The following is a 14,165-nucleotide window of genomic DNA, read 5'->3' on the forward strand; positions in this document are numbered from 1 at the left end:
TTAGCTAAGAATGTATGGAAACACAAACCTCGTGATACAAGACTGATTAAGAGAATCAGAAAAACAGAGATACTTGATAAAAAAACACAAAACACAAATGGCGAAACACATTAGTTTCCCGCAATGATGTTAAAAATAAAACCTGAGGAACTATAACGACGACACACACAAAGAGAAGAAGAAGAGTTACCATTTTCTTTACAAACTGCACATCGAGTTTTCCCACTTTGCATACATTGTTGTAGAAGATCAGATTCACTAGTGTGTATAATGAGAATTGAGCGGGCCACGATGGGGGTTTTTACGTTCTCAATGATTCTTTATCGTAAAAGGCAAGAAGCTGTTTGACATGGTTTTGCCAAGCTGCAACACTTTGACCATCTACAGTAACCCAATCAACCACTGTTGCTGCAGGCTGTTCCCACCATTCATCAAGCTGCATTGGATACACAAGCAACAACGTTATCAAGCTTCATATGTGAAAGGGTGTGCCCAAGAATAAAAATATGAAGTAAATTAGGATTTTAGTACAATATATCACAGACAACAAAAAGACTAGAAAACATAAACTTGATTTGCAATTTTGTAACATTAACTAGTTATAATGGGGACTAAATTAAAAGGCAAGCTTAAAGAGCACCAACTGTAAGAAGGATCTTAAATCCCAAACACAACAAAAATAATTAAAACACGGTCAGGCAGATTTTATGGTTCAGACAAGCCATGCTTTAGGAGCCGTATGACTTAGAACGTCCACGTGAAAATGCATTAAGATGGTCACCATCTGTCTATATTATGCATTACAAACAAGAATTATAGTTAAAAGTAGTTCCATACCAAACCCCTGACGTATTTGCAGTGCTCAGAGGAAGCTTGAGCATTCTGGACTGCAGTCCTAAGTTCAGGCAACCATTGGTCTGATATTGTATTCTCTTGCTCAGAAGCTAGATCTAGGCAGTAGTTAGTTGTTCTGCATACAAGATACGTAGTTAGTACAATGAAAGTTTACAAAGAATATAGAATACCGTGGGGGAAATAAATAAGATATCGGTAGCCTGTGTATGCCAAAGTACAGAGGAATACGCCTTACCTTTCATATTTTTGCTGCGCACGGAAAGCATGATCTAACAGAGAATGGCCACTTTCAACTAGATCCTGCCGTATATGGACCAAATCGATTGCCTTTGCTAAGTCTTCTAAAACACATGCTTCAGATCCACGAACCCGTAAGCAGAACTCAAGAGACTCTAAAACTGAGGCCAAACTTGCATCTGAACCCTCCAGACCTATTTAAGAAGCAAGAACATTGATTATAATCAAATCCTACTAAGAAGCCACTACAACATTTTGGCTTATGAAAGGAATTCATATCAAGGAAAACTTTCTATGCTTGAAACCAGCAGCAGGTCTACGTGGCTATTCTAGCATACATCAATCTACGTGGTAGGTTGATGAACCAACAGTGAAAAGAAAAAGTCTTTCTATGTTTGTCTGTTTGATTTAGCATTCCATTGAAAGACACTGTAATTCATGAGGCAGTGAGCAATGGTTTCAATAGGAAGCGCTTCCAAATTGGGATGGTTCAATACACATGAGCCTTTCCAGAGGGATGAACTGTACGTCCTTGGGTGTTTTTCTTTCTAAAAAGAGGAAAATCTCACCTGCAGGATATTGAAGGGCAGCAGAAATGCGGCATATAGATGGAATTGCTGATGGATCTCTTGCACCTGCTCTTGCAGTTAATAGAGCAGCATTCTTCTCTGCATAAGCAACAGCTTCAGGTCCTGTTGATCCATTAGCTCCCATAGACTCTAGAAGTCCCTGTTGAAGAAAATTGCATATAAATGACAGAATCGAGGCATCAATATACAAGTTTGCTAACTTAAAAGAACACTACGTCTTCTAATTCACATTCCGTTACACCTATGAGACCAGCAAAAATGTTTCTTGAACCATTAAGTCCCAACGTTCTTCTATGGTGCATGAGTACTTGACTCACAGACCAAAAGAACCTTGAGGCTAGAAAATATACCACACATTTCTATATGCAACTTCTGTTATTTGTGTATTATTCAACAAACATTAGTCTTCAATTATCAGTCAAATATCTATCATACGATTGAACTAGAGTGCACTTGTATCTCGCAGAAACTGATAGATAAAATCATCAGAATGTCATCTGACAATTTACATACCTGGGGAGTAGCCGGAAGCATATAGAGAGAGTTATCAGGACTTTGAAAGAAAGCAGACACTTCTTTCTCAATAAAATCTTTTGCGCTGTTTGAAATGTCCACAACAACTTCACTAGCTGGAATTACAGTTGCTGCTGCATATTCCCTTGCAGCGAGTGGTTGCTGATTCCAGAATGCAACAGCATCCTATATATATATTAAAAAAAAGGTCAGAGTAATGCCCATAGTAAATATCACTTAATCACTTCAATGAAAGAGAAGTTGGGATATTACCATGTTAGCCTTTAGAAGAGTTGTATATATGGTTTCAAGTTCGGATCTGCGAGCATCAAATTCCTCAATTTTCTTCCACTTCTTTTTCAAGGAATCTTCGGCTTCTTTTCGTTCTGAACATAATTTGTTTAGCCGTTGTATTTCAGATAACAGTGTGTTTAAGCTAGCCCTCAAACCAGCAGCTTCTCTTTCCTTTCCCCATACATCCAACTGCAAAGGATAATTGGATAGCTTGATCAAGCAAGTATATTAAACATACAATGAACTTTCATGATAACTGAGAATCAGTTATGCAGTGCCTGCTACATGACAAATATAAAAGTATTCTGATTGTAGAATTGTATAAGAACATAATTATTCTTTTCAGATTCAAGTGGAAGGATAAACTGAAGAAATCAAGGTCTTTTTAGAAACCAAGGGAATCTGGCATCTACCTCAAATTGCCTAAGATTGCTACCACTCTGTGTTGTGCCTCCAGAAAACGAATGTGAAGCTGCATCAGCACTTCCATGCAAACGGTTAATAAATTTGTGGCATAAATCACGAGCTTCAGCAGCTTTGTTAAGTGCATCTTCAGTAGCCAAAAATTGTTGAACATGCGCTTTCTGGAAAAGTAGCACAGGTGAAAGGTAAGATAAACAGACTTTTAAAATATGGCCATACAAAAACAGCAGTGGAAGACCAAACCAAATATCTGTCAATATTTGCTTAATTTGAAACATAAATATCCTTTTTCTGTATGTTCAAATTAACAAGAAGAGCCAGCAAAACTAGACAAAGAAAACAACCTGCCGTTCAAGGAGCTGGTTGTTAGATCCTTGGAAATGTGTATCTGTGCCTATCTTCCCATTACCATTAAACTGATAACTCAAAGGCGAGCTCACATCAGAAGAAGAATTGTCTGTTACCCGGTTGTTCTCAAACTTATACCTGTAAATAGATTGACATCCAATTGCTTATGTTAGTCCAAAGCAACCCTGGAACAAGAACTTAAGAAAGCAGATATGACTCATGAAAACTGAAATCTTGATATAAGATAGAGATACAATAATCATTGATCAAACATAATTTAAAGGGACCCCAGGAACAGCTCATATCGACCAGATCAAAATACGTTCCAACATAAGTTAGCTGCAACGAAATCAGAAAGTACTAAATTGCTATATGTGTTTCATAATCTTCCGCATCAGTCAGCAAAAATAGCATGCAAGGTGCATTTGAGTCACACTGCAGAATCAGGAGTACACAATAACAGAGTGTGGCATAAGAGGAAAGTCAGAAGACACCTTAACATTTCAGCATCTGCTCTGACATCAATCTTCTCCATCTCTCTGGATATCAGGGTCTTAATACGTAAAGTGTATGCAGCGATAGCCTGAAGCAGCAGAGGAGGACCCCTCAGGGAATTTACTATAACAGTTTTCATCTCATCAGTTATTTCTCCATCATATTCAAAACCGAGCTTGGCTGTTTCCAGCTCAGGATGTGAACAAATTCCATTTCCTTCGTATGCAGGGAAAGAGTTACGTATTCTTTCAATCATGTGTGATGCAAGCAAATCACAAACTATTCTGATATTTCGCTCTCGGGTTGTTTCCATGAGAATGACATCATCTGCAGACTTAGTTCCTTTGACAGTGGAATAAACAGCTTCCCTCTCACTGTTAGCACTGAGGCTGCTTGACACTTCATTCGACGAATTGACAGACCGTTGTGCATCATTTGCTTGATTAACGTAGACTTGTAGCCTTTTGTGATACTCTGCAAATATTCTTGTTGCTTCGTCGCATTGTTGATCATAAGCTTCCAACAATGCTTGCCTGTGTCTGAGAAATGGAAACAAAATAAACTCACCAAACAATTTGAAAGATAGACTGAGCATAACAGAAACAACGATTTCCATTGTTGTATCAGCAGTTTCAATGCATTTCAACAGAGAGATGCTGTTGATAAAGCTTCATGACAGGGGAAAATAGAAAATTAATATCATTAAGCATGGATACAAACTTAATAAATGGTTGATGTGTGGCATATCCATGAAACCAAAGTAACACAATAACCTGAAGAAATCTCATATATTCCATTCTAGAGGTATATCAAGATTCTTAGAGAATCAACATGACCAAAAAAGAATAATTTCAGGGCTATATATATACATGGCTGCTTCAATCACAGAGAACGATATCGAAACCACCTAAACATGGCACAGACTCTAACTAGCTAAACAGGACATAGATAAAAAGCTATACTTATAACGGTTCTATTGGGGACATAAGACTAGTGATAAAACGCATAACCACAACCAGAGAAAGCTAAGTGGTGCAGAAATTTTCTATTATATACTCTTACAAGTGAGAAACAAAGTATGAACATAATGTATCCACAATGAAGATTTAAATCAAACCTGTAATTTGCTCTATCGTCAAGCATCCTTTTCCGTTCTGCTTCTTCTCTAGAGACCTCCAACATTCTAGCTTTCAAATCTTTTCTTTGCCTCCTCACTATGTTCCTCAATCTCTCCACTTCCTTTGCAGCTAATTCCCTTTCCTGCAATGCAGCCTCTCTACCCTCTGCATAACTCGAACTCTCCCCAGTCACTGTCTTTTCCTTCCGCCGTCCTTTTCCCTTACCCTCCTCCTTCCCAGGAATCACAGAACTCCCAACGCTACCAGCATTACTACTTCCTCCATGAACCGTAATGTTCCGCCTAATTCTCTCCACCGTCTTCTCCGATTTCACCCGGTTTATCAAAAAATTCCAAACAGGTATCATATTCCCTCTACAAATCTTCCTAATAGCATCAATGGAAGGAACATGAGACTTGCTTGATCCACTATACGGACCTAATTGCCTATACCCCATTTCCTTCTGTAACCATTCTAATATCGCCTCCGGTGTCGGAGCTGAACTCGTTAAACTCTGCATTCTCTCTACCACTACAAATACCTAAAACCAATCCCTCAAATCTTCACGAAACTTCCGAAATTTCTACTCATGATTCCCGTCGTTTTGCTCAAATCCAAAACAGAAACGTACCGAAACACCTAGGTTACTCAAATCGAGTACTGACACATTTTTTTAACCTAATCAATTCGAGAAATGCAGAAACAATGGAGCGAATTGTATAATCCGATGAACACAAACGATAGGATGAAGAAGGAGTATAGGAACAGATCTGGAATCACGAAGACTAATCTTCGCCGGTTCCGGTGACGGTAAGAGGAAGATCGTGACGGAGAGATGGATCTGGATAGAGAGATTTCAAAATTGAAGGTCCCGCTTGTTTGTTTATTGGATTTTTTCAATTCCAAGGGAATCAAACTCGAATTTTTTCTGCAAGTGTGTCGTCGACTGTTGAAAACTTGAAAAATTAACCGGGTCAGGCACACCGGGTATTAGGTGTATCCGGGTCGGATTGTGTAATTTAAAAAACAGATGGGTCAAAATTAAAGTAGCTTAAATTATAATTCGAAACTATAGGATCAAAATTGAATTTATAAAACATTAAAGGGACTGTTTCCGGAAATTTATGTTTTTCCTGGTTAATATTTGCCGATCAAAAACCCTCAGGTTCCTAGGGTTTTGTTTCACAGTCGCAAATCGGAAAATTTTGAAACTATGACGACGGAGCTAGTAACGCCGGGAGATGTAATTGGGCAAGCTACTGAGTTTAAAGCCGGAAAAGGAGCTTACGTCAACGATACAACCATCTACGCTTCACTTACAGGAACTCGTCGGATTGTTTCTCCTCTTCCCGAATCACTTGACCAGGTTGGTTCGTCTACTGATTGGTTCTTCTGTTACATTGATATAGCTTGCTGAATCCTATGGGAAATCAAAATCGTTGGATTGTTAAATTCATTGTAATCGAAATCGAAATCTTTGGATTGTTATACTTGTTTTTGTGATTATGAATGGATATATAACTTATTGGATCATAACAATGGCAAAGCAGAGAGCTGTTGTGGAAGTTACGGGTCACAAGGCACATGGTCCTATACCTGAGCCTGGTTCTGTTGTCATAGCAAGGGTGAGTCTTGCTCTTGTGGAATTCGTTGATGTTCATACTAAGAAGTAAGTAATTTTTGAAGGCTAATTCTCTGATATTTTTGGTAGGTGACTAAAGTTATGGCTCGGATGGCTGCTGTTGATATCTTATGTGTTGGTCCAAAGGCTGTTCGTGAAAATTTTGCTGGCGTAATCAGGTTGGAATTACTCATGCTCCTGTGGTGTTGGTTTAGTTTTTTTTTTATGAGTTGATCTAACTTGTGTTTGCTCTTTCAAAAGGCAACAAGATGTTAGAGCAACAGAGATTGACAAAGTTGACTTGCATCAGTCTTTCCATGCTGGTGACATTGTTAGAGCTATGGTTGTATCCTTTGCACACCTAAGATTTCTTACTTATTGTCTATTAGTATCTGGTTTTTTTTTTACAGTTTAGGGGTCGACCAGTGCTTAAACATTCCTAAGATTTGTTACTTTGTGCCATCCAGTTACTCTTTTCACTCACACATCTTGCTGTATAATGTGATTCGAATGTAGCGTAGTTGTAAACTTGTAGTCTATAATAGTATATGATGTTTTGGGGAATAACATCTGAAGTTTCCTTAACTGGGACTCTTAAAGCTGTCTCTTGGTGATGCACGGGCATACTATTTGTCGACTGCTAAGAATGAACTTGGTGTGGTCTCAGCAGAAAGTGCTGCAGGTATATTCTTTTATTTTCCTACTCTTGGAAACTAATAAAGGCCAGTGTAATGAAGGAAGAGTATTAAGTCTATAGCTGATCTATCGCATATCAAAGTGTAATACATTTCCAACTTGTAGTTTGTTAATATGGAGATGTATTTGCTTCGTTTGGCCTTTATACATTATGAGGTCTGAGTAATAAAAAAAGTTTTCGTGGTCTGGTGATTGTGCGCAGGCGAGACAATGGTTCCTATAAGTTGGACGGAGATGCAGTGCCCCTTGTCTGGCCAAACCGAGCAAAGAAAAGTTGCCAAGGTGGGGTAGTCGAACTTGAAGGCGATACTTGGCTTCTCTCACATAGTGAGGTGTGGGCTTTGCAACAAGAAAACCCATTTGAAGATTATTACAATTTTTGGGTTATCAGGTGTAGAGATAAAAAGTTTAGATCCATTTGACCTTGTCAAGGTTGGCATATTCATGATAATTAGGGTACTTACAAGTTCTTAAACTCGAAAGACATTTTGTTGTTAGTGACTATTTCAAAAATTGTGTGTTAAAGTTTTCGCTTTTTTTTGGTAGAAGGAAACATTTGATTTTAAATATGATCGTCGCGACATTTAAATCATTTGAGCTAGTACAACTTGATCGTCGCAATATCTTAGTGAATTGGTGAGACGTGAACTTAGCAACACCGTGACTGCGGAGAACTAGTAAATGGGTTAAGTTAGAGTATAGAAAAACGTAAGGGTCAAAATTAGTGTAGTTTATAAACTTTACAATCAAAACATGTAGGGTCAAAAATAAAAATATGTAAAATTAAAGGGACGGTTTCTGGAAATTTCTGTTTTCCTGGTTAAAGACGAGAAAGAAAGAGAGAGAGAGAGAGAGAGGAAGGATCGCTATTATTCCGGGAAAATCATTCTGCACTTTTTAGAAGAGAAACCTGCAAAAATCTTCAATTTTTAAAGAATTAGTCAACAGATTAATTTTTAATTAATTACCCTGGAGATTTCCTGGGGGTTTGTTTTTCTCATTGCTTCCTGGATTTTTTCTCAGGCTTCTTATCTCAAAAAGGTGCTCACCGATTCCTCTGTTTTTTTTTTTTTTTTTTACTTCTTTTTTAAAAAATTGTATTTGATGATCATTATGATTTGATTGAATACAATTCATTACTGATGATCATCTAATGTTTCATCGGTTTCGAAAAACCCTTCTTCGATAAGCTTTTATGATGATTCCTTCATATTTTGGTTTCATCTCTGATTGATGTTCTTTTCTCATACGTGATACGTTAAAGAACGAATCTTTTTTTTTTTTTTTTTTTTTTTTTTTTTAAAAAATTTTTTTTTTTCATATTTTACTATANAGAACTTGTATTAGCTGATTTCGTTTGGTTTTTAGAAATGTGAAATTTTGATATGTTTCTTCTATTACAGGTGGGAGATTCGACTGTAGGAACAAGAGTTTTGCAGTTAAGAAGAGAGAGAGAGAGAGAGACAGAGAGAGAGAGAGAGAGGGGATTCTGGTTTGCGGGAGCTAGTGAAAAATAAAACTTCTGTGAAATTGGGGTTCCTCTCTCATTCTCTGTAAAATTTGAAAACTTGAGTTTGTTGAAGATATGGGTGCTTTCTGTTGTTGCTTTCAAGTTGATCTCTTTGAGAGTTATGTGAATCCAAACACTTCCATGACTAGGAACTGTCCATGCCTTAATTGCTTCCTCCAGAGTTTCATGGGTTTGGTATGTTCTTTTCACCTTCTTCATCGAATCATGTGCTTCTTTTGTAGTGAATTAGCAGTGAGACTTGCCTTGAAAGCATGCTTTGGTAGATATGAACTCTGGTTTTGTTGAGTTAGAAACTCATGGTCTACCTTTCTCTTTTTGTAGTATGCTTCGTTATTTAATAGAGGGGGAATGCATCCGATACCTTCAACTGTGGAGACTGCTGCAGTGATGAATTCAACAACTGCACTTGATGACTCTTTGTCTAATGTGTATCATTCTCCTCCAAGACCATTGCCTTACGATGCTGATCCTAGGTATTTTCGTTTTGTTAAAGGCTCAGGCCATTCAGGTGAAGAATCACAACCATTAAGAGGTGATACTGAAATGAGTTCTGAAGCTTTGGGTGGTGGAGGCAAATGGAGTAAGTCCGATTGTGAAGATGGTTCGAAAGAAGTGTATTCCAAAGGTTCATCAACCATTGCAAAGTCGAAAACAGTGCCCGGGATAGAAAATTATTACGCAGAATCGGATGATGAAGATATTTGTCCAACCTGCCTTGATGGTAAAACTAAAAAAATCTAGTTTGATGCTCTCTTTGAATCCATTATATGCAGTTTTCTTGGCTTATTATTTACCGCGGCGATAAAGAGTGTGTTAGGTTATTAGTATATCTTTATAAGTTGCTTTCATGGTTTCCATTTCTTGATTTAATACACTCCTGAGCAATTAGGCCATTAATAGTCTTTGTTCTTAGGATAGTTTACATCAGATTTCGTAGAATGGAATTATGTAGATACCGAAATCGTTGCGAGTGCTTTGATGCTATATTGGTTTCAGAATTCTTTGTTTTACAATGTGCAGATTACACCCCGGAGAATCCAAAGATAATAACCAAGTGTTCTCACCATTTCCACCTTAGCTGTATCTATGAATGGATGGAGAGAAGTGAAACTTGCCCTGTCTGTGGAAAGGTAACTCGTCGCTTTCTTACAAGTTTTAAACTTCAAATTTGGTTAAATGTTACATCAGTCTCCTTCATAGATATGAAATGTGCATCATTTTGTATTAGAATTTCTCATCTCCATTTTAAGCATTAACATTTATTGCATCCATAAGTAGACTGGTCCTGAGATCAAAAAAAAAAGAAAAGAAAATAATGGACTGGTCCATTTCTCATACTTTTCTTGGTCATATGAACCATGCATAAGTTAACATTTTGGAGTTAATGCATCTTTAGCTAATTTTTTCCAACCTAATCTTTCAGGTGATGGCATTTGATGAAAACGAAACTTCTTAGCATTGTAATAAAGACTTGCTCAAAGAAGTAAAAAATGTTGAGTCGTGCTCTATAGAATAAACAGGAGAGAAATCACTTGTACATAAAACTTTCTGTGAATATCCAGATGCCTTTGACAGTAAATATGAGAATTGTGTGGATGTCTCCTAATATTATAGACTCATATATATACATTTATCTTTAAAAAGATTACTGGAATGAAAAAATGGCTTATCAAGCACTTTTGTTTTCATCTGAATATAAATGGCTTATCAACCGTATTAGCAGAAACAATATTTTTATTTCTGAAATCAGAGCAAGAAGAAGAACAAGAGGAAGAATGCTGTGTTTTCTATTCAACTTCTTTGAATTATTAGACAATCCATCAAAGACTTAATTTGTATCACTGCACCAACTTACTGAAACACCAAATTTGTATTATTACGCCAACTTATTGAAACACCAAATGTATTACTACACCAACTTATTGAAACACCAAATTTGTATTATTACACCAACTTATTGAAACAGTCAAAAACTTAAAGCTCAAACAACAGAAACAGAAAGTCTCCATGGACATTAAAAAATTCACGAACTCTTGAGTTCACTGTTTATATTTCAAGCTGAAGCCGCTCTGAACGCATTTTGGAATATCTCGGGCGGTTGCGCACCACTCACTTTCACCTTCCCGTTAATCTGAAAAAAAAAAAAAAAACAGTACAAAGTAAGGATACAAGACTATAAGGACACATTAAAAATGGCGGTCTGTTTCACTCTATACTAGAGTTTTGCCATGATCTTATAAAGGCCAATCGATATGTAGCGCGTAAACTTACCGTATAATTTGGAACTCCACTGATATTTTGTGAATACTTTGCCAGCGCTTCTTTCACCTTTTCATTATAAAAACGTAGTTCAGAACAGATCATTCAACACATTATCCTACAGAACAAACACTAATGACCACATTGTTCAGAAAACACACCTCTGTGACTCCATTGTTGGGGTCTGAGAGTAACTCTTCTGCTCCTTCTATCCCAACCTTGTTAGCCGTCTCAACCAAAAACTCCCTGAATTCATCCGCAAGGTTATGTCCAGTTAAACGTCTAAGGATACTTAAAGGCTTATATATCCCAAAACAAAACTGTTTTACATATTTGGGGATAAGAGCTTTGTCTTCAATACCTGTCACCGATGTACTTCCCCTGCGTGAAGTAACCGATAAACAATTCCTCAACAAGTTTATGTTGTTTCTCCGGCGCTTGTTTACCGGCATAATGTATAAGTCTATGACTATCAAGACTGTTTCCACTGTTCTTATAAACAAAAAACATTTAGACAAAATAGACAAAAGAAATCTCTCTTCTTGACTGATAAAAGAAAACTGTTGGTGCTTACGTGAGACCGGATGTGTCAAACTCTAAGCCAAGACCTTTAAAGACCTGTGTAATGAATCAAAAAATTAGCTCAAGATTGTCTCAACAAGAACATAAAGCTATGTTAAAGAATTGGTAAGTTAAATAGTAACCTTGGTCATTTGTGCGAACATTCCTTCATATCTGTTTCCATATTTCTGTCGATAAAACTCTTTCTTACTCACACCTTCTTTTGGTGCAGATGGATCAAGAAAAAACGGACGCCATCGGATCTACGTTTATTTTTCAAGAGACGTGTATTGTAACCATCTCAATCATTCTTCAAGTAAACAAAATAATAGAGAGTAGTGAGAGGTAACCTCAAAGTTGTATTGATCTTTAGATGCATCAATAGCTTTGTCAAGATTCTTCTTTCCCACAAAGCACCATGGACACACCGAATCCGAGCTTACATCGATTTGAATGAGCTTTTTCGAAGGGGTGTTGGTCGCAGACGCAGCCATTAGGAGTTTCTCTGATCAAATTCAATCACAAAACACATAAACCAATGGATCCATTAAACTCAGAAACTAGCTAGACCAAAACATGAAAGAAACTTGATCTTCACTTTTAAGTCAACAAGGGCACTTGGATCATCTTTATTCACATACAAAGATTATCTAAAACTCCTAGATGAAAATAAAATTTGCAAAGAAAATGAGCTATAAACGCTTAATTTCAAAGATTATTTGGATTAGAACTTAAAGATTAGAAGAACGATTCATATCCTAATTGTACAAATCTAACGCATATATAAATATATATGATCTAAAATGATTTTCATAGTTTACCTGGAAAAGATTGGAGGAAAGAAGATGCAGGTGAACCTCTAATGGAGAGACAAGTACGAAACATAATCTCACCAACCATGCACGCACGATGATGATATAGCACATTCTCCCCTACTTTTCTACATTGTCTTAGTATACTCTTTTGACTAATCCGTATGATACTTTCAACATCTTTCTTGTATCTTTTTTGACTGATTAATTGAAATGAAAATGAAGGTTAATTTGACCAAACCAAAAAAAAAAAAAAGTTCCACAAAAACAAAATTTTTAACATTACTTGCAATGATTGTATCACTTAAGCAAATGGCCTATTAGCTCAGTTGGTTAGAGCGTAGTGCTAATAACGCGAAGGTCGCAGGTTCGAAATCTGCATGGGCCATTTTGTACAAAACAAATTATTTTGATGAATTGGTTGTAGCTTGTAAAAATGTTTCTTTTTTTGCAAGAATAGCTGGATCGCTATTTTTTTTTTTTGTAACTTATCCAGTAGACGATATCTTTCTATTGAACAAGTCTTTTAACAATGTTATTTTGATACACTTTTTGAAGAAGACGAGTCCTTCTGGCTTCTACAATGTAAAATTGAATAATCCTATTGGAGTATCACCATTCACGATCTTAGTTAATCTCGTTGACTTTTGATATAAAAAAACATAGCATATTTTACCAAGTATATCCCAAGGACCAAAACTTTTTAAAAGTATATAGCAACATATAAATTGTAAAACAAGTCCTTGTGGCGGAATAGTATGTATCAGTGTTGTTGTTGTGTCATAATCTAACTTCCAACTTTAGTTGTGTATACTTAATTAGAATAAAGAATATTCTACATTACAATTTATCATTAGCGATCTATGTTCTAACATTTTTATAGCTTTTTATTAGTACTCTAATATATTTTTCTATTAATATATATTAGAGTACAATCCGAGTCAATCAAATAAACATGTTTCTATATGGACGTTGTCATGGACTACACATCTAAAAAAGATGACACAAATGAAAAATGAAGTTCACTACTTAAAGCCAAATGGAGATCATTACTTAAGGAGGAGACAACACATTTGGGAAAAAAAATTAGGCAAGCTCTGGCCTTTCTCCCTAGATCGTGTATTTTGGTGAGATGGTTAGTTTATAGTGGATACTCATGAATGGATCACAAGAGAAGACAATGAATCATCCATTTTTAGCTAATCTACGCATCACAATTCACAAACTCAATCTCCCTGCTAACATATGTAAGTGCATTTGGATATGAATCTGATCTTTAAACATTCCAATGAAACCAAAGTTATATTCATAAGATAGCTATATTACTCATAACTGCCACAATACCCATGGGCTTCTCCATATCCATATCTATTAGTGGTGCAGAATCTGGTTATGGTGATGTTTAAGTAGGTTACGGTGATGAGTTAGTTAAGGAAAAAGAAGATTCCAAGCTATTGTTCTTGAGAGGTATAAGTCTCTAAATCTTCTTCTCTGATGAAGTTGTTTGTTTGTTAAGTTATTAATGGTGAATTTGTAGGTGGATGTTGATGGAAGAAGTTTCATTTCATATGAGTAGATCTTGATACCTTCTTTGTCGGAGCTGCACCAAATCGGATCTATCTTAATTCAGGATGAAGTCATATGTCAGATGTGGTCCGCTGCAAAATCTGGAAAAGAGAATGTTTTTTGATGATGGAGATGAATGAGAAACGAAAAAGAGACAGAACTTACAATTTTTATATTGTGGAAAGAGAAAAAAAAATAAATGACTAAAGAAAAACAAAAAGATAAAAAAAAAAAAAAAAAAAAAAA

The 14,165-nt window shown here is 36.4% G+C and overlaps 5 protein-coding genes, 1 long non-coding RNA gene and 1 other non-coding gene across 7 annotated transcripts in view; 4 read left to right on the forward strand and 3 right to left on the reverse strand.

Moving 5' to 3' along the window:
- Positions 1-237, reverse strand: part of LOC104720599 (AUGMIN subunit 5-like) — a 6,295-nt gene extending 6,058 nt beyond the window's left edge. The window contains exon 1 of the mRNA XM_010438483.2: positions 207-237. Coding sequence (XP_010436785.1) covers positions 207-237 — 31 coding nt within the window. The remainder of the gene's footprint in view (positions 1-206) is intronic.
- Positions 78-5,828, reverse strand: LOC104719550 (AUGMIN subunit 5). Its single transcript, XM_019231233.1, has 10 exons — positions 4,873-5,828; positions 3,755-4,294; positions 3,257-3,398; positions 2,903-3,073; positions 2,469-2,678; positions 2,196-2,381; positions 1,662-1,821; positions 1,091-1,286; positions 838-970; positions 78-436 (listed from the first exon to the last, which is right to left on the reverse strand). The coding sequence occupies exons 1-10, from the start codon at positions 5,391-5,393 to the stop codon at positions 302-304; spliced, it is 2,394 nt and encodes a 797-aa protein (XP_019086778.1). The 5' UTR covers positions 5,394-5,828; the 3' UTR covers positions 78-301.
- LOC104719551 (exosome complex component CSL4) lies at positions 6,033-7,757 on the forward strand. The gene is made up of 6 exons (XM_010437496.2): positions 6,033-6,239; positions 6,424-6,498; positions 6,585-6,673; positions 6,756-6,840; positions 7,095-7,176; positions 7,393-7,757. Exons 1-6 carry the CDS (start codon positions 6,087-6,089, stop codon positions 7,479-7,481), a joined length of 573 nt encoding a protein of 190 aa, XP_010435798.1. The 5' UTR covers positions 6,033-6,086; the 3' UTR covers positions 7,482-7,757.
- On the forward strand, positions 8,009-10,409 carry LOC104719552 (E3 ubiquitin-protein ligase At3g02290-like). The gene is made up of 5 exons (XM_010437497.2): positions 8,009-8,231; positions 8,594-8,895; positions 9,043-9,442; positions 9,742-9,851; positions 10,145-10,409. Exons 2-5 carry the CDS (start codon positions 8,776-8,778, stop codon positions 10,175-10,177), a joined length of 663 nt encoding a protein of 220 aa, XP_010435799.1. The 5' UTR covers positions 8,009-8,231; positions 8,594-8,775; the 3' UTR covers positions 10,178-10,409.
- Positions 10,573-12,502, reverse strand: LOC104719554 (uncharacterized protein YwbO). The gene is made up of 8 exons (XM_010437498.2): positions 12,363-12,502; positions 11,892-12,046; positions 11,685-11,804; positions 11,555-11,598; positions 11,342-11,467; positions 11,142-11,226; positions 10,993-11,049; positions 10,573-10,852 (listed from the first exon to the last, which is right to left on the reverse strand). Exons 1-8 carry the CDS (start codon positions 12,439-12,441, stop codon positions 10,775-10,777), a joined length of 744 nt encoding a protein of 247 aa, XP_010435800.1. The 5' UTR covers positions 12,442-12,502; the 3' UTR covers positions 10,573-10,774.
- On the forward strand, positions 12,668-12,741 carry TRNAI-AAU. The gene has a single exon. It is a non-coding gene; the product is annotated as a tRNA-Ile (tRNA).
- Positions 13,431-14,101, forward strand: LOC104719555. The gene is made up of 3 exons (XR_756636.1): positions 13,431-13,600; positions 13,729-13,820; positions 13,891-14,101. It is a non-coding gene; the product is annotated as an uncharacterized LOC104719555 (long non-coding RNA).

The sequence above is a fragment of the Camelina sativa genome, chromosome 10, assembly GCF_000633955.1.
Source record: "Camelina sativa cultivar DH55 chromosome 10, Cs, whole genome shotgun sequence".
Taxonomy (NCBI): domain Eukaryota; kingdom Viridiplantae; phylum Streptophyta; class Magnoliopsida; order Brassicales; family Brassicaceae; genus Camelina; species Camelina sativa.

Excerpts from the sequence above, each read along its gene's own strand:
- LOC104719552 (XM_010437497.2), top strand. The coding sequence starts at position 8,776 with ATGGGTGCTTTCTGTTGTTGCTTTCAAGTTGATCTCTTTGAGAGTTAT. Across the intron at positions 8,896-9,042 it reads TCCAGAGTTTCATGGGTTTG|TATGCTTCGTTATTTAATAG; the intron begins GTATGTTCTTTT and ends CTCTTTTTGTAG. Across the intron at positions 9,852-10,144 it reads CTTGCCCTGTCTGTGGAAAG|GTGATGGCATTTGATGAAAA; the intron begins GTAACTCGTCGC and ends CTAATCTTTCAG.
- LOC104719550 (XM_019231233.1), bottom strand. The coding sequence starts at position 5,393 with ATGCAGAGTTTAACGAGTTCAGCTCCGACACCGGAGGCGATATTAGAA. Across the intron at positions 2,679-2,902 it reads GCAATCTTAGGCAATTTGAG|TTGGATGTATGGGGAAAGGA; the intron begins GTAGATGCCAGA and ends TATCCTTTGCAG. Across the intron at positions 1,287-1,661 it reads TGCCCTTCAATATCCTGCAG|GTCTGGAGGGTTCAGATGCA; the intron begins GTGAGATTTTCC and ends CTTCTTAAATAG.
- LOC104719554 (XM_010437498.2), bottom strand. The coding sequence starts at position 12,441 with ATGGTTGGTGAGATTATGTTTCGTACTTGTCTCTCCATTAGAGGTTCA. Across the intron at positions 11,599-11,684 it reads TGTTCGCACAAATGACCAAG|GTCTTTAAAGGTCTTGGCTT; the intron begins GTTACTATTTAA and ends TTCATTACACAG. Across the intron at positions 11,468-11,554 it reads TTTGACACATCCGGTCTCAC|TGGAAACAGTCTTGATAGTC; the intron begins GTAAGCACCAAC and ends TTATAAGAACAG.
- LOC104719551 (XM_010437496.2), top strand. The coding sequence starts at position 6,087 with ATGACGACGGAGCTAGTAACGCCGGGAGATGTAATTGGGCAAGCTACT. Across the intron at positions 6,499-6,584 it reads GTTCTGTTGTCATAGCAAGG|GTGACTAAAGTTATGGCTCG; the intron begins GTGAGTCTTGCT and ends TATTTTTGGTAG. Across the intron at positions 6,674-6,755 it reads AATTTTGCTGGCGTAATCAG|GCAACAAGATGTTAGAGCAA; the intron begins GTTGGAATTACT and ends CTCTTTCAAAAG.